General features: G+C 38.6%; 1 protein-coding gene across 1 annotated transcript; it reads left to right on the top strand.

The window, feature by feature from the left end:
* The first annotated feature begins 775 nt into the window (after positions 1–775).
* LOC118261728 (UDP-sugar transporter UST74c) lies at positions 776–9,140 on the top strand. Its single transcript, XM_035572680.2, has one exon. The coding sequence runs from the start codon at positions 801–803 to the stop codon at positions 1,791–1,793; it is 993 nt and encodes a 330-aa protein (XP_035428573.1). The 5' UTR covers positions 776–800; the 3' UTR covers positions 1,794–9,140.
* Positions 9,141–15,990: the final 6,850 nt, after the last annotated feature.

Below are 15,990 nucleotides of genomic sequence, written 5' to 3'. Positions count from 1 at the left end.
GGGGTTAGCCGGTGAAAGCTAAATCCAGATGGCGCTAGCACAGATGGACCAAAACGTGTTACTGCCATTATTATTAATTGTTGTGTTTACCGCTTAAATCCATTCTAGACACAATGTTTTTAATTGATAATAAAAGACGCTCTTTTAACTGTATATATCTAGAAATTATTAACTTAACATTATATATTCCAATTGGCGGATCACAGAACTGAAAAAACATCATGATTCTTTACGTGGAATGCTCATTTAAAAGTAATTTATTGTTATTAAGCAGTTTATATTTTGGCCCGTAGCGTAAACATCAGCCGTTTTGATGTGAAAGAACAACAATTAAACTTTCGCATTTATAATATCAGTAAGATGACTAATTTGAAAATATTGTATACACGTTTCGGTGATTTATTTCTATTAATTATCACAAACCACGAACAAACCCATAGCAAAACCTTAGTATGTCCGGTAATGGTACGTTTCAATGCATTCATTTCAATGTCAGCACTTGACAGCTAAATGTCAGATTGAGTATTGAGTCGTTGTTGATCTGTCAAATCCATTGTCATAGGTCGCTGCTTGCTAAGCACGGCTTGGCGCTCTGTTAAATCCTGCATGTGGTGTAATCAAGTTAATATTAATAAATTTTGGAAAAATAGTCATTGAATTGACCATGAAAGTGTAATGTGCGTGAGCGATTAAATATAGTATGTACAACATCGTGACCGGCCACAAGGTTTTATAAACGTTTGCTAATCGATCATGTTAGTTTAAATCGTCTTTAGTTTAATTAGTTACGTGGTGGCACGATGTCTGCTGTTAGCCTGCAGGAGCAAGCGGAAGCGGCGGATCGAGCTCAGATGCTCAAGAAGATCCTGAGTGCCACATTCTATGCATTAGCATCGTTTATGATCACAGTGGTAAACAAGACAGTGTTGACGACCTATGGATTCCCCTCATATCAAGTCCTGGGCCTGGGACAGATGGTGGCGACGATTACGGTGTTATTTTTCGGCCGGTCTCTCAATGTAGTGCAATTCCCGCCTCTTAACGGTGGTACCTTCAAGCGAATCTGGCCTCTGCCAGTCATCTACTTGGGAAATATGGCAACTGGGCTGGGCGGCACCAAGGAGCTGAGCCTGCCGATGTTCACGGCCCTTCGACGTTTCAGTATACTGATGACAATGCTGGCTGAGCGGTTCGTACTGGGAGTACATGCCTCTTGCTCAGTTCAAACCAGTGTGTATGCTATGGTGGGAGGAGCTCTGTTGGCGGCCGCCGACGATGTGACATTCTCGTGGTCTGGGTACACACTGGTACTGCTCAACGATGCTTTCACTGCTTCCAATGGAGTGTACATGAAGAAGAAGTTGGATGCCAAAGATCTTGGTAAATATGGACTGATGTATTACAATGCTTTGTTCATGATAGTCCCCGCAGCTATTATCGCGTGGGCTACTGGAGACCTACACAAGTCAAGTGAGTACCCAAACTGGTCTGACTCACTATTCCTTGCACAGTTCATGATGTCTTGTGTGATGGGCTTTATTCTGTCATACAGTGTCATGCTTTGCACTCAGTACAACAGTGCACTAACTACCACAATCATTGGGTGCCTGAAGAATATTCTAGTTACATATTTGGGTATGGTAATAGGGGGAGACTATGTGTTTTCCTTGTTGAACTTTGTAGGGCTGAACATCAGTGTGCTGGCTAGCTTGCTGTATACCTATGTCACATTCAAGCGCAAGCCTTCTCCTTCTTACATGCTTGTACCTACTCCTAAAGTAGACACAGTATAGCAGTTCCGGAAAAGGAGGCCGACTCAGTGCTCTACATATTTAGTATAGTATTGAAGATGGTGCCAAAGATGACTGAGTGTAGCAGTGAGTAGTATTTGTGTAAATATGTTTAACTCACTTGTGACGGGTTGGGGTGAGCCCCAACATTACTCTGAGAGTATGTATAACGCTAAGGATAATTTTCCTTTGTTAAGATTAACAAATAATTACAAACAGATTGTGTAATGTTCGTCAAACGGTCAGTGAATGTCCTCAAGTGTTGCTAGTTCATGCAATAGCCACAGGTTGGTGGCTTTTTCATTTCATGTTTAATAAAGTTACAAATAGGTTTTATATTTTGTATTGATATATTTGCCATTATTGTAAAGATGCAGTATCTTCTATGTTATAGGATTATATATAGCTATTTTCAAGTAATGACTTATTTATTTTATAATGTTTTTTGAGAAGCAATATTTTTTTTCAATGTAGTTTTTAATGTTAAATGTTTTAGTTACATAGAAGTGTAACAATTTGCGAATAGCCTGTTATATTTCACTTGACATTACAATGTGTCTGTTATGCAGGTAGATATTTTAACAAATGTTACAGTTTTGGGTGATTTCCTACCAGAGCAACTAATTATTGTAATAATGATAACATTATTACAATAATTATTGCTTATAAAAGCAAGCAAGAATGAAACTATAACTACTGCTAGTAAAATGAAGCTCAAAAGATAATTTATTTCTTTCTTTATTATTAAATACATATTATTTACAGATCCAAATCTGTAGATGTCCAATAATTGGCTTAGTTTTAGACATTCTGTTACCAAATATGTATAGCAAAAGTTAAATTTTTATATACACACTTGCTTTCAAATAAAATATAGGTACTAATTTAAGGATAGGATACCAAAACAATGGTGATAAATCTGGTTTTTTACTCATGATGCTTCTTGTTGCTTGTTATTGCATGAAAATACAGGGGATTTTAGCAATAAGTTCTATTAAGTAATCTTTATTAATTGTATTAAAAAACACACAAAGGTTTGGCTCCTAACTTACTTCGTATTAGACATGGAGGCAAGCGAAAAAGTGCTCAATAGTAGCATGGAAATGTACCCAGTATATGCCAATAGGCTCCTCTTACATGGGACTTATAACATAAATTGTGAAAAATGGGTGTACATTGTACAATAGCATTACATGCCGCAATGTGCACCTGGGATAAAAGGCGTGGCGATTACATGGAGGCAAGAAATTCTATTGCATATCTACCATTGCATGAGATAATGGCCAAACACAATAAACAGGTTCAATTTTATTTCAATATTGGTCTTAGTACCTAATTACTTCTCTTAATTTTCAAATTAAATGTAACTAACTACAGGGAATGGGATCTCGATCTCGAAAGATTTGCGTTCCCTTCATGACTGTAAGTAACTAACAATAATGTAAATCACGAAATTTATTTTAGTACCCTTTCGAATAACAAAAGGCGTGGTGTAATAATAGTAACAATTACTAACTGTCATTATCAAAATGCCAAAGATCACAGTAACATAGTTATCTACATACATTTTTTATTTCTAAAATTACATTTTTTTCTGTATAAAATGTTGTTTTAATTAAAACAATTCATGTATTAATGTTAAAATAAAATAATAGCTTATGAACTAGGTCGCACGGCGAGATTGCTAGTAACTAGCACGATGGTGGTCACAATTCCCAGGTCGCGTAGAGCTAATTAGGTTCATTTTCTTACTTTTCAGTTAGGACACATCTTACATTGTTAGATCGAGCTAAACATAACACATCGCGTTGCTACTCGCTGTTTTGCCGAGAACACAATAGTCCTGCATCAAGTCCTCGAACTTGGCCCAAGTAAAAGTTTTCGAGTGTGAGCTCACATCGGACATCGCAATTTTCTAAGACACTGTCTATCCTTTGAGGAAAAACAGTTGTGATATTGTTTCGTAATTCGTTAGGATATAACTTTTATTGAATTTTATTAATTCGTCTCGGGTACTTTCAGTAAGTAGGATCAGTCGATGTTATGTAGGCAAACTTGTTTCCCTGTGTTTCTCAACATTGCAGATTTTAATATTAAAATAATGGAGAGACTACTCAAGTTCTTTTCGTATTAATAAATATTTATGGTCTGAAGTCATCGAACAATTACCTAATTCATATTAGGAAATCATAAATTCTAAGTTCGTGAGTAGTTTCACCTTGTCCTTCCGATGAGCAAGACAAGTACACGCATGGTTCAAAATGCCTGCAACAACGTACTGACAACGTTGAATTAAGACTTCCCCCAATGAATTACACATCGTGAAACTGATTAGTTAATAGAGGTAGCTCTATTGCAAATAAATAGAAATTGATGGAAACTTAAGCTCAAAGGTGTAAGAATAAACACCCACATCGGTAAATGACGATACAATGCGTTTGTCCCTGTAGACACACTTGCATTCGTCTTGTATAAGTGTCATGAATAGGAACAGATGCGTAGCGTACAGCCACTTAACCGGCAATTGACTTACATCACCGGTAATGTAATATAAATTGTCTGCCATTCAATAAACATGGGTATTGTTCAATTAGATCTGCTCTAAACAAATCAATCACAAACAATTTATATTATCGTTTCAGTCCTCAGACATTGTGCTACACTGTCTCTCCATCCACACAACAATGAAATGTAGTACATGTATAACATACAATACTGCCTAAAGCAAATAATAATAAAATTGTAAATTGGTATCTCGTGTCACGCGAGCTTTCGCTGCTGCCGGATTTTGAGCTCTAGAGCAACTATTTGTTTGTAGTTTCAAACTCGTGAAATAATATAAGTAAGCAATTAATACAGGTGAAGATGAGATGGATTCCATCAATAATCATGTTCACAGACAGTCTGGTATTAGTTGGTTATACCTCACTAATCATTAAAAAACAAATTAAGATCCCTTGAACGGAACTATACAACTAAAAATACATGACGTCACAGGTTTTCATGTACATATAACTTTCTTAAAATATACAATATACTTATCATGTAATAAGAGGGATGTGGTTTACCAAGGTCCCTTAGCTTAACTTACAATTAGCTAGCTAACGAGGCTATTTGTTTATTGTAGATAACGAGGTGTTCACTCTAGTCATCACATCCATTGTACGCGACTGTCCGTCCGTCCGTCATCTTGCACTACTAACTAACTGCTAGGAATTAATTAAGCAAACTGCATGGAATTAATTAACAGCACGTTGGCTTAGAGAGCTTTAGAGCTTACTGTACACCTTAGTGGTTAGTTGAAGCGCCATAGCCGTCATTGGCACGTGCTATTCAAGCGCGAGCCATTGTGTCGGCGTAGTTAGTTACCGGCGGTGACGGCGTGTTCTCCGAACCCGAAACTCCTCGACGATTAACAACGCGGCTTTGTGTATGTAGTTAATTGTGATGTCTATGTATATGGTTGTATGCAGGAGGTTTTGCGTGAAGATTAAAAAGTAAAATTTTTACGATACAACATAGGTGTTAAGATTATATCATTATTACTAATGCCAATCACATTACGATTTTACAATAAAATTAGGACGGGGTCAGTGACCGCCACATCCACATAAACAGCGACAAGGCTGTGCCTGGTTTGTTACCGGAACCTCGGTCAATGGAAATTTGGTATTCCCATAATTATGTTTTACTTAGAACCGACCACATTATCTCTTATGCGCAGATCACTTAACGTTATTTCTAAAATGTAGGGACGACAACTTATCGAGATATCTTATCAATTAATAAGTACTTAAGTATATTTAACAGATAAATAATATTGCATTAACGAGTTATCTATCCATGTTATAGATTTGTATCAAATTATAGTACATATGAATTGATTCTAGCACTGATAAATTAATTGTTGTATCCTTTCTTAGAACGAATACGGAATACTTTATATTATGCTACTTCTGTATATATCGCGTTGGCCTAAATGTGTAGATGTCAGTTCATACTTGCCGCCTCGACCTCGACAATAAATTGGTTTAACGATTGCAATTTTTCAATATCCCTTGAATATCTTGGCGAATGTGTCCTGCAGGCGGGATGCGAGCGTAACCTCGATGTGTGTGGGGATCCTCGCGCACAATGGCCGGCTTGTGCTAGCCTATAAACAACAATGTAAAAACAATCAGGCATTCAAGCGTCGCTGAAGTGTTGTAGGTATTAATTCCGTTTGTGTCAATAGGAATTGATTACCGTAGATCATTGTCACGTCAAGCGCGAGCTCGACTCGCGCTCGCACATAGTTGTGTGTAAAAATGTATCCGTGACCAACACACTGTCAAATAGTAGCGAGCTGGTAGCTTGTATGTAGCCACTGCCGCTGCTGCTGCCGGAGCCATAGCTTCGTAATACCGTGTACCTGCAACTATCGTCAGAGCACTTCATTTCAATTAATTGTACATTTGTATTCATGACACGTCAGACGTCGCTGTGACTGTCTACTTCACTTAAGGCAATTTTTTTGCGATCTTGTGTCTATTTAATTTGGGACGCACGTTTATGAGACCTGTCCCGCATTAATTTGTTAACCTATTCTGAAACACTTTCTCGTACGATCTTTTAAATTGAACACTGTTATTAGTCATTTACCAAATTATTTGTGCTGCATTTCAAGACGTTGTATTTACTTTATTTAAATTTTGAATCGACTTCAATTAATAGCACAAAACATTTTAATTATGCTAACTATTTAGAGAGACGTAGCGCGAACGGCACTTTCGAGATTACAAGGTATGGCTCAGAGCTAGATAAACTAATTTACGATGTGAGCTTGTCCATTGTATTGCGAACTTTAAAACCTCGTAAGTCCCCAGCGTAATTTCGTCGCAGACGTATAGTTGAGACAGAGCTTCGAGCATATACCTATCTATGGTAGGTTCTGTAGGTGTGTCGCGGCGCGATCATTAAACTAGGTAGTTCGCAATATGGCTGCATATCTTGAAGAACTATAGAATGGTTGCGTACCAATGCCGCGTCCCGAGTTAGGTACCCACCGGTTCATCATAGCATTCCACAAATTACAACCGCAGTTTAACCTCTATTATCGAACTTTTTACAGCCGGCTTTCAGGTCACTACCGATCAGTGCATTTATTGATATCATAATTATCTAAAATAAAATACTTACGCTCTGGTCAGACTTAGCAAAGTGTTAACTTTTTAATCTAGAAATGACTTATGTTACGATAAAAGTGTAAATAATGAACAACTACGTTGCCGCGTCCCATGTGTTAATACCTGGGGAGATTACGATCTGCCTTAATTATCCCGCGCGCTCCGACGTACATACGCCACACATATAACTATGTTACTACGCCACACATATAATACTTACTGATTTCAGAGAACATTTTAAAATTGTTGAGAACTTATTCCCAGGAGACCCCTTTGATGCAGTGCTTCGCAAGAACTTGTACAGAACCAGATTTATTACCGATTCCCTAGCACACTTGTGCCACGATTGCACAAATCTATCCATCTACCACGCATAACGCACACATACAGTTATTGAACAATAATTAGGTAGTACCTTTATCAAATTATTTTACAAGTGCCTCGATAATATTTATATGTACCTACTTATTGTAATGTACCAATGTATAACGGAGGTGCACTATTTGGTACAACTTATCGTTTGTATATAAATTAAATCGTTACAATAATTCATACTTATTACTTTTTGTATTTTACCAAATGTAAACTGATATAATTTTTACTATGCTATGTACATAAGTGAAATTCATGCTTTCTGGGTAAATAACGTGGTCATCATAAATATAGTATGAGTACTTCGAATAGGCTTTGCACACATTTTTGTCTAACTTTTATTAGTTGTATGAATTATGTAAATGTTCGTATAATTCCAGCAATGTCCACGCCATATTGATGGAATTACACGCGTCGTTAGGAAAGTGATGGCGAAACAAGCATTTTTAGTAAATATTGTGCTGTTTATAGGGGTGTGGTCAAAGAAAAGCTTAGAAGGAAGATAAAAATAGGTGCGGTGTAAGGAAACATCGTGCATCTTTAAAGGACAGCAGTGGCTCCTGCATTCTGTACCTAATAATGTTAGTAATAAGTAATCGTCCCGCTCGGAGTAAGCAAACAAAGCGATGGACAGTTTGTCACACTAAACACACGTTACATTGTTTTTCATTTATTATTCAATAAAGCGTTCTAGTTCTAGCGCGACGCGGCGGCGCGGCGACGCGAGCCGCACACTGCTTCGCTTTTCCAATTTAGTGGACATATGATCAAAAGGAAGATTATCGGTAAAATTATACGACAGATTTTCACATCAATATTAACAAAAACAATTGTTCTACGCCTACGCCAAAGAAAGTGATATCGCACATGAAAAAAAAATAGATCTCTATATCGACGCTGGAAAGGCAAAATGTATTAAGCGCCACTTTGGTCGAAAATGAGTTATATATACCGTTGGAATCGCCTGATTTTTCTCTTTCGAATGGTCTATGTAACGCCTTAATTTGAGCACTTTGATGGCGGTTAATACACCGGTGATTTTAGACATTTTCGTATAGTTTTTTGTTTTAAATCCATTCATTTTTTGACTTTGGCTCATAAAGCGTACATGATAGTAACAAACTATTGATAAGTCATTTATACCTGCTCAAGTTTACAACTAGATTGGTTTTAAAACTCTTTACCTTTCCATTTTTCTAAAAAATATCGCAATAAAACATTTTACAGATTGGCAATTATTATAAAATCTAAACATAAGTCAATTTCCTTGCAAATAAAATATATGTTTTTTTCGTTTAAAACATTTTACTTTTCTGCATGTTGCAATTATTTGGACGTTAAAACAATTTTATCGAAAACATTTTAATACTAAAATGGTCGATAATACAATTTTACCTGAAGCTATTCTAATGTGTTTACAGCACTTAAATTTATTTACTTAATGTAAAATTTATTGCAGTTGTGAGTTAAACCTACCAAAAAAGATTGATTAATACCAAACTAAGGCGGTTAGACGGTAGTTCAAGACTGATATTCACCGAGACCGCGGCTGTTAATCAGGGCCGAGAGCGTTGCGCGGGCGCTTCAGTCACCCATGTGCTGTCGACAAAGGAGTTCACTTGCTGTCGCAATACGCTGTTCGTAAATATGAGGAGTACCTTAGTTTGCAAACGTGCAATGTCAAAAAGAATTTACCAGATACTGATATAGAAGATGCTGAATATAGATTTTTATTTATTTTTTAATGGCTTGGATATGTTTCCAAAATGTGATTATTTTTTATTATTATATCGTCACGCCCTTTATCCCCGTAGGGATAGGCACATTATGGCAGGTAACGCCACTGTACAATGTACATCCACTTTTCACAATTACGTTGTAAGTCCCATGTAATATGTGAGCCTATTGCCATATATCGTATACATTTCTAGATTCCATGCTACTATTGAGAAATTTTCGAAAAACCGCAAAAACCCCAGCAATACTTCACCCAACCCGAGAATTGCCCTTACCCAGCAATCGCACTTGCAACCACTCGGCCAACGAGGCAATCATTATTTTAATATAAAATTGGTTTGAACGAGATATCATTATTACTTTTTCAGAAATAATACTAATAGAACTCGTCCGTGAAGGCGGTCTCCGATTGGGATGCCAACTTGGTCAAGTTCAACGCTGGCGTGTCTATTGGAGGAAACGCCCGGGTGTCATCACTGCGAGGACCGCCCGGAGGACATGGTGGAACATACGGTGGCGGTGTGTCCTGCATGGGCTGAGCACCGCCAAGTCCTCAGGGATGTGGTCGGCGACGGCGACCTATCGCGCCCGTCACTGGTTCAGGCCATGATGCGGAGCGAGGGGGACTGGGATGCCGTCTCCTCCTTCTGTGAAGCAGTCATGCTAGCTACGGAGAACAAACAAAAAACAAACAAACCTCCTCACGCCCCAGCCGTCGCGAGAGACACACCGGGCGTCGGGGATCGCGGGACGATCTCCGGCCACCGTAAGTGCGGGTCTGCGGACGGCGAGCAAGGGTAGCTCGCCGCCCGACCAGAACCAGACCCGTGCGTGCGAAATGTATCCGTTCCAATATCGGATCATCTTGAGCTTCTGGGCGTAACTTTATCGCCTACACTAAACTTCGGCTCTTATATAGAGTCGAAGGCGCATCTGGCTGGTAGGAAGTTGGGTATCCTCTCGAAGGTAAGACGGTACTTCACACCGAAACAACTACTAAGACTGTACCAAGCGCAGGCTCGGTCATGTATGGAGTACTGTTCTCACCTTTGGGACGGCTCAGCTAAATACCAGCTGGATGCGCTAGAACACATCGAAGAGCGTGGCAAGAAGCTCATCAGTGATAATGCGCTTGTAGAGGTCCGGCTTCAAAGCCTTGAACACCGGCGCAAGGAGAGTGTGCGGGGGAATTGCACAAATTGATTCCCCCGAGTCCTTTCCATCATTGAACCACCAGACAATCTGCGAGGCGTCACCGTTTTATGGTAGATATCCCACCCACTCGCACGAAGCGCTTCACTCCAAGCTTCCTTGTGCGAACTGTTAGGGAGTGGGACTCTTTGCCGGAGTCTGTGTTTCCTGATGGGTATAACCTGTGTGTCTTCATAGCCCGAGTGAATAGGTTGCTTAAGGGCAGACGTGCTCCATCGTAGGCCGCATAATCACTTATTATCAGGCAAGATAGCGGCTAAACGTCGACCAATCAAACGTAATAGAAAAAGTGCTTTTTCAAAAAACGCAAATATAACTTTGTTACAAACACTATGTATAACGAAGTTATTTTATAACTTTTATAGTATGCCATCTACTTGCTGCTTCGGAACCCTTCATGAGCGAGTCTGACTCGCACTTGCCGGTTTTTTTAAGACTGATTGATCTCAGAAGTATGTGGTTTATATTTTTTTCTTCATTTTGCGATGAAAAGTCCTAATAAAAAAAATATTTTTGCGTTATTTAGTTTTACCCGTAACTTCCATTATTCATTAATATTGTGAGATAATACTTAAAGCCTAGCGAAAACTTTAGCTTAATGCAAGATAAGACATTTTAGTGTTCATGGTCTGACTTGACCAGGCCAGATAAAACATTTTACTTAGACGTGTTAGTATGCTGTACAGAATATAACACATTTTTCTCGCTCATTTTATGCAACTTTTTGTTCGTTAAAACATGTTTTACCTGGACACGGTGAGTATGGTTAACTGACTTAAGTCAATTTTACCTAACCAAGATTATGGTCTGCATTGTATTAACTCCAAAATCTTGGACACGAAGACACCTAGATTATTTTCTATTATTATATTTCATAGTAAACGTTATTCGTAATAACTATTTTGAGTTTCAATGAAAAAGCTCCAGTAATTAATTAGTTATGAATTTTTTGCAAAATTTCAAACTTCAAATCGCTCTACTGAACAATTCATATAATGGCGGTTAATACATTTTGCCTTTCCAGCGTCGATATAACTACTAGTGATACGAGACTGTGATCATTGTGACTGGTGTTCCAGGCTGCAATATCAAATCGACTATAGTATCGGTGGTAGCGGCCTTACTAAATGTTTCTGTCCGTTTAAAGTACTTTCTGTGAATCGCCGTATAATGTATTGATACTTATGTAGAAATTGTAACATCAATGTGCCACCCGTGAATGTGATCGTTACTTCCCTAAATTGGAATACGCAACCAGTGTGCGGCGGCGACGCGCGCCGTAGCGTGTACTGGTAGCTGATAGCTTCGCCTAATCACTATAATTTACTAGGCATAGCTCTACTTGCAACTTCAAATAACAGACTAAATCGCTGTTGTCGCTTTAAAATTCAATAAACCTTTCGAATCGATATCGGTCAGTACATTAGCCTACTTAGGAAACACAACATCACAAAGGCCCTGCACTTCCATGGCTCCTCTTTGATCATGTTTCTGTACAATAGCATGCCGTTTGTATTAAATTTATTTACTATCCATGTATTGATAAGGTTTTTGACACTTTCATTAATTAACTCTTGATGCTATCATTGATAAGACTTCACTTTTATCTAAAACCATTAATTTAATATTTATATTAACGGATAGGTGTATTGTTAGTCTAAAATTATGTATTAGGTACTTATTGGCTGTATGTAGTAGAGTAACACATCATTAATGTAGTACTATGGCGATATTTACTGTATTGTTAATACAGTAATCTATTTACAGGAAATGTGGTAGCCAGTGCTTGAATTTCAATGCGCTGTCAATACGTTTAAAGGACAGCTGACAGATTATATTGAATCAGCCAATTTGAACGGAACTTTTAATTAACATTCCGTAGTTCTACTTACGGCACGTCAGCTTTCAGTTTTTGCAATTCATAGTGAGCTCGATTCGTCCGCTGGTGGCAACTCAATCAAACAATTAATTTGTTCCGTGCAACTCGTACGTGGCCGGTGGCGGCGGATAACTAAGAGCTGTCTGTCAGACTGCGCTACCCTCGCTTTATGAAGTGTTCCTGGAAACTGAATACTGAATGTAGAGCAAATACAGCAGAAATTCATTGTTTGCACGATTTAAAACAGTTTTTAGCCGCGGTTTGCGTTGAAGGTAAATTTGACTTGCATAATCTCATTAGAGTTTAATTACAAGTTTAAACCAAAAGTTTCCACTAGCTACGTGCACCATGTGTTGGTGTAACTAAACACTACTGAATTAATGATTGCTTGTATACCTATGTATGTGTACATTAACTACTACACTAACTACTTTCGTGAACTTTTTGGCTATGACTATCTTCTATTGATACGACTATCGTGTAACTTTTATTACGATATAAAATATATTTTATTGAAAAGGGCTAAGCACCAAAATTAAACTGATTATGTAAATTAAATTGAGTGGAGACCGCACATAAAACTGTTATATGTGTATAATATTGTTTATTTATGTTATCTAAGACTGCAAGTGTATGACGCAACAATTAAGAATCTTAGGTTTTATTCATATAATTTGCAGACAGATAACAGAAGTATTCAATATTTATATTATGTGTTTAACTTAGAAATTAAGTATTATAATAAGTAATAACGGATAATAGAGGCCTGAATGTGCGCGTCGAATTTAGAACATACGAGTATTTAACTTTTTTGTAGAAAGTGTTTAGAAATTAAGAATAAGAATATTGAATGCATAAAATTTACAGTAAAATGTTGATATGATGTTGTACGCGAGCTTACCTTTGTATAATGACGATATTCACTATGTAAAGGGTACCTTCAGCGAGTTGCTTGACCTTGTTGAGCTCGTCTGTAAACGAAAGAGCCTGCAGCGCCCGTGGGACTCACTCATACATCTCAAATGACAAAACAATGCTTTGAACTCAGATGCACGTCCATCCTGTATTTTTAATTCTGGTATAAATTTAATAATACCTTATAATAGCAGCCTGTGCCTACATAATTGTAGCTATTTCTGGTTATTTAGCAACAATCCCACAGGACGCGCATCGTGTCGCGGCAGGCGAGCTGTTATAATTATAACAACAAAACAATTCAACTGCTCATCTTGATCATTGTCGCGAATATAATGGCTGTGTTGTTCATAAAATTGGCTATACGTTTTTGAGTTCCTTACAAATAGTATAAAATATTTTGTAAAATTCTAAATTTAATTTAATTTAACCTTTATTTAATAATTTAAAGTCGCCATATTATATTGTATTATCCAATTTCGATGAATTAATATAGATATTTACATAGATGAAGTGTTTTATTTAAAACTTTGCCTGGTAAGGTTATTTACCCTTGGGGAGACGACAAGCAGGCAAGCGTATGATGTCGTAGAAGAAACATCCTTTGCTGACAAACTTTAGCCACTCTCAGCTAACCACTCTTGAACCATGTATGGTAAGTGTGCTTTACCTTACCTCAGAAGAAGAGGATCTAAACACTTCATAACATACCTAGTATCTACTATATGAGCTCGCAAACAGCGACGCCAATATTGCGCATAGGTATTATGTATAAATACAAATCCAATCTAACATCTAGGTAAAAGCGTGATTCATGGCGGAATGGAAGCAGCGACTGTCGCAACCGAGGGCTGGGCTCGCTGTTATTGCAGCGGTAAGTCCCCTCTTTGAGGAGTGGCTAGAGAGGCGTCACGGCGTCCTCACCTACCGCCTGACGCAGGTGCTTACCGGACACGGAAGTTTCGGTAGGTACCTGTTTCGGATTCGGCGGGAGGAAACGCCCGGGTGTCGTCATTGCGAGGACCACCCGGAGGACACAGTGGAGCATACAGTAGCGGTGTGCCCTGCATGGGCTGAGCACCGCCGTGTCCTTAGGGATGTGATCGGCGACGGTGACCTCTCGCGTCCGGCCCTGGTTCAGGCCATGGTGCGGAGCGAGGGGGAATGGGATGCCGTCTCCTCCTTCTGCGAAGCAGTCATGCTAGCTAAGGAGGAGGCGGAGCGCGTGAGGGAACGATCCTCCTCACGCCCCAGCCGCCGCAGAAGACACTCCGGGCGTCGGGGATCGCGTGACGATCTCCGGCCACCGTAAGTGCGGGTCTGCGGACGACGAGCAAGGGTAGCTCGCCGCCCGAACAAAACCAGACCCGTGCGTACGGCGCGTCGCGTTCCGCGCGCGCCTCAAAGAGCCATCAGACCACCATAGATGGGGCCCAGTAGGGCTGATGCCCGATCCGGAGCTGCGGACAACGTAAAAGGTTACCGGGGCTCCGGCTCAAAGCAGGAGAAGGAACGGGGTGGTTTTTAGTCAGTAAGAGTCTGACACTCCCTCTCGCCTCACCCAAGGCAGGAGAAGTCATTGGATGATTTTCCCCCCTCAAAAAAAAAAAAAAAAAAAAGGTAAAAGCGTGATACAGTTTTATTAAATACCTATTCAAAAGTTTCTCAAATAAAATATCTAGTATTCAATAAATCCCTCTAAACCTGTATGTAGTACGTACCTAGCTATCACGTTATAAAAGCTAGAAACATTGAATTAATCCCCTTCAAAGCTTTATTGGCTCCACGTTCCTATTCATTCATCTCTGTATACGGCGAGAGATTATTTTATTTGGATCCTCTACTCGCTATTGAACGCTGGATTCAATCAAACAGTCTGGATTGTACTTGAAATCGACAAATTAATTGCCTCGTTGCAATCGAGTAGGTATTCGAATAACTCTAAATTCAAATAACTACAACGCGAAACCCTATTTCTATCTACAACTCCATTTGAGTATTTATTCATTTAGTTAATATTAAATAGAACGGAATTTAATTGCTTACATACCTAAAGGTGCTTCCACACAGCGGTTATATAACGTTATACAACAATGTGTAACAATAACATTTGTGTTTAAACAAATTATAACAGTGGTTGTAGAGTATGTTACATGCTATTATAAATGTTACACAATGTTGTATAACGTTATATAACTGCTGTGTGGGAGCACCTTAACGCGCGTATATTTACTGGTACCGTCATGGAAGGCTATTGTGTTATAGAACTTGTAGATATTTTCGACTCTGTACAGGGTGTCCCTGAAGTCGACGTCCAAGTGGCACTAGGTGATCGGCAGGGTTCCAACGTTAAGCAGAAAAATATTAAATATTCTAAGTTTTTAAATTATAGAAACTTATGTGTTATCCAAAGATTACACCTGTGCCAGTCTTTTGACTCTTGTTGTAACTCAATTTGTATCATTCTATATTTCAGTAACTAGCTGTGCCCGCGACTTCGTTCGCGTGATTGTCGAGAACAAAAAAAAACCGGCCAAGTGCGAGTCGGACTCGCCCATGAAGGGTTCCGTAAGAGCAAGGAGATGACATAATATAAAAGTTGTAAAATAACTTGGTTTATATAGTGTTTGTATGACCTACAAAGTTATATTTGCGGTTTTTGAAAATGTTTTATTTCTTAAAAACTAATAATGATATCTGGTTCAAACCAATTTTTGTTGTTAGTTTCTATTGAAATCTACAGCATATATTTATTTTAGTTTTCTCACTCTCTTATTTTAAAAGTTAGAGGGTGGGGTCACTCATTTTTCCACTTTGGAAGCGTCTAACTTTCAAACGATTGATTTTAACGAAAAGTGGTTTTAGGAACCTTAATGTCTTTTTAGGGTTCCGTAGCCAAATGGCAAAAAACGGAACCCTT

Source organism: Spodoptera frugiperda, chromosome 25 (genome assembly GCF_023101765.2).
Source record: "Spodoptera frugiperda isolate SF20-4 chromosome 25, AGI-APGP_CSIRO_Sfru_2.0, whole genome shotgun sequence".
NCBI lineage: Eukaryota > Metazoa > Arthropoda > Insecta > Lepidoptera > Noctuidae > Spodoptera > Spodoptera frugiperda.
Note: the sequence above shows the minus strand (reverse complement) of the source record. Positions and strands in the feature narration are given on the sequence as shown.